This window comes from Rhincodon typus, unplaced genomic scaffold (assembly GCF_021869965.1).
Source record: "Rhincodon typus isolate 14 unplaced genomic scaffold, sRhiTyp1.1 hic_rhity00000051, whole genome shotgun sequence".
Taxonomy (NCBI): Eukaryota; Metazoa; Chordata; class Chondrichthyes; order Orectolobiformes; family Rhincodontidae; genus Rhincodon; species Rhincodon typus.
Window position 1 is genome coordinate 2,398,367 of NW_025965689.1, and position 2,655 is coordinate 2,401,021.

The window sequence follows — 2,655 nt, forward strand, 5'->3', positions numbered from 1 at the left end:
GGTCTAGGCCCGAAACGTCAGCCTCTCTGCTCCTATGATGCTGCTTGACCTGCTGTGTTCATCCAGCCCTGCACCTTGCTATCTCGGGGCTCTGAGAGAGCCGGGAGTCATTATGGACTCGATGGACTGAATGGCCATTCCCCCGCCCCCTTTCCGCCGTCCAATGGGGAGATCCAGACTCCTCCATGAGGCCCCGCCTACCGGAGCTGGCCCCGCCCCCCTGCCCACCGCTGTCCAATGGGGAGATCGCTAACTGCCGTCCGGGCCGCGCCCCCAAGCACCGCCCATCCCGCGCCCCGGCTCCGCCTTCCATCCCGCCCACACACGTGACCTCACCGCTCAGGCTCCGGCCCCGCCCAACCACCCTGACGCTGTTCAATTGGGAGATCCCTTTCCCGCGGCCGGGACCCCGCCGCCAATCACAGGTTCCCCCTTCACCGAGGGGGCGGGGACTAACGTGACGACGGCAGCCGTTGCCCCGCCCCCGGCCTTCGCCGCAGCCAATCGCGTTTGACGAGCGGTTGGTGGGAAGGTTGGAATCTCCCACGCTGGCGGGGAATGGGGAGATGCCGGAAGAGAAATGGGGGGCGGGTTGTGGAGGAGGGGAGAGATTAGGGGAGATTGTGGGGGAATGGGGGAGAGATTGGCAGAGGAGGATTGGGGCGGGGGGGAAGGAAGGAAGGAGAGGCCGCCATCGCAACGAGGAAGTGGCGCTGCTCCCTGCAAAGTGGGTAAGGCACTGCTTATCCCTCCCCCCACCCCCGTCCCTGCTGCCCCCTTCCCATGCTGTGGCCTGCTGAGCCCCCACTCAGCTACATCCCCACCCCAACCGTCCCATCTCAGAGTGCGGATGGTTCTGGCCTGCTGGAACGATTTTTGAACTGGTCCACCCTGGCAGCTCGCAGCTTGCCCGGTACAGGGCGTTCCTCGTGACGAAGGCGAGGGACCTGTATGCTTTTCCTTCCTCCTTTCTTTAAAAAAAAAACTTCTTGATTTGTTTCTAAAACAAAAGTTTGCAAGTGTGTTTAAAATGGTAAATGGCGTTTAAAGGGTTAATGCCAATCTGATGATTGTCCTCGCTGTCAGTGGGCATGTTTTCAGACGACAACGCCTCATTAAAAGGCGTACCTTCCGCTCAATACAAAATTCCTTGTCTGCTCTTACTCAGAGATTATTCTGCATGTGTCCCAGGATGTCACAAGAAGATGAAGTTACCTCTCCCGGTACGGATGGAGGTGGGTTCACGTTTCTCCGTTTGTGAGAGTCAGCGCCGTTTCACAGATCTCCTGACAACCAGCTACCCTCCTGTAGTTCGGTCTCACTGGCGGTCTTCAGGAATCTGCGGGACCACGGTTAGAGAGCTGGCACTCCTGGGGCTGAGCCCACAGGACCCTTCCTAGAATAAAAGTGAATTGAATCTGACGAGCAATTCTGATCAAACGAGAGAAAGAGAGAATGAAAGGTAAACAGGGCATGAGAGGAAGAACTCCAGACAAGCCAGTGACCGGGACAGAGTGGAATAGAGAAAGAGAGGGAGACGACTGATGAGGATCCAAGTAGAAGGTGGGAGTCCAACGCTGGCTTTGATTTAAAAAAAAAGAAAGAGATCGATTTCTGTGCTGGAATTAGCCGGACCCAGTGACATCAACTTTCAGTTTCAATTCTGCGATTATTCCAATCGGAAACGGGAAATGGAAAGAGAGACACGGACAGAGTGAGACAGGGAAGGACGGAGAGGTAGAGGGTGGTGGGGGATAGCAGAGAGACCCTCTCACCATGCTTTGGTTCTGGCCATCTGAAAACCAGAAGGACACAGACTGAAATTAGGCTTGTGGGAAGGGATGGGGGAGGTGGGCAGAGAGGAATCATTGTGTTATTGAGGGTAGTTGTTGTGATCCAGGACACACTTCCTCGATAGGGTGGTGGGGTAGGAGAGAGATTCCACAGGGCGACTGGGGTTTTGGGCCTGGTGGAGCGGAGTGAGTGGTGTTAATCACGGCGATGCCTCACACAGAGAGCACGGGGTGAGGGGGTGGGGTGGTGTTGGCATGCTGAGGGGCCAAAGGTTTTGCTTCTGCTCTGGAGGTCATCTGCCCCATCACTGTGTTGGCAGGGGCTGAATGGCTTCCTGTATGTGTGACAGGCTGCAGGAGGGGGCTGAATGGCCTCCTGTTCCTGTGTAACAGTGGAGGACTGGGTCACCCACCCATATCTCTCTCTCTCTCTCTCTTTTTTCTTTTTCTTTCTCTTTCTCTTTCTCTCTCGCGCTCTCTCTCTCTCTCTCGCTCTCTTTCTTCCTCTCACTGGGTTTTGTTTAACCTGGAGCTCGCTCCTCCCCACAGACCTGCGCAAGAGGATCATAGCGTGTCTGCAAGGGGACATCAGGAAGTCAGCCATCCATCTTTCTCAAGAGCTACAACAGGAAAAAAAAGTTGTCCAGCACTGTCTGTACCAGCTGAAGAGTGAAGGGAAGGTGCAGAAGGTAGATGACAAGCACTGGACCTTATGTGGAGAAACCAGGGATGAGACAGGCCCTACATGTATGTACTCCCAGAAATTCACTCGGGTCGGATGCAGCCCATACTGAGCACTCATTCCGGACTCCCACACAACTGAGGGAATGTACGCTGTCGGATGGCCGGCACTGTGGGTGGG

General features: G+C 55.7%; 1 protein-coding gene across 1 annotated transcript in view; it reads left to right on the plus strand.

Annotated features, from left to right (window-relative positions):
* The first annotated feature begins 666 nt into the window (after positions 1-666).
* The window catches only part of LOC109925328 (Z-DNA-binding protein 1-like), a 7,854-nt gene continuing 5,865 nt past the window's right edge, over positions 667-2,655 (plus strand). Inside the window, exons 1-3 of the mRNA XM_048621087.1 lie at positions 667-731; positions 1,169-1,235; positions 2,343-2,540. Of these exons, the coding sequence (XP_048477044.1) occupies positions 1,181-1,235; positions 2,343-2,540 (253 nt within the window). The 5' untranslated portion in view covers positions 667-731; positions 1,169-1,180. The remainder of the gene's footprint in view (positions 732-1,168; positions 1,236-2,342; positions 2,541-2,655) is intronic.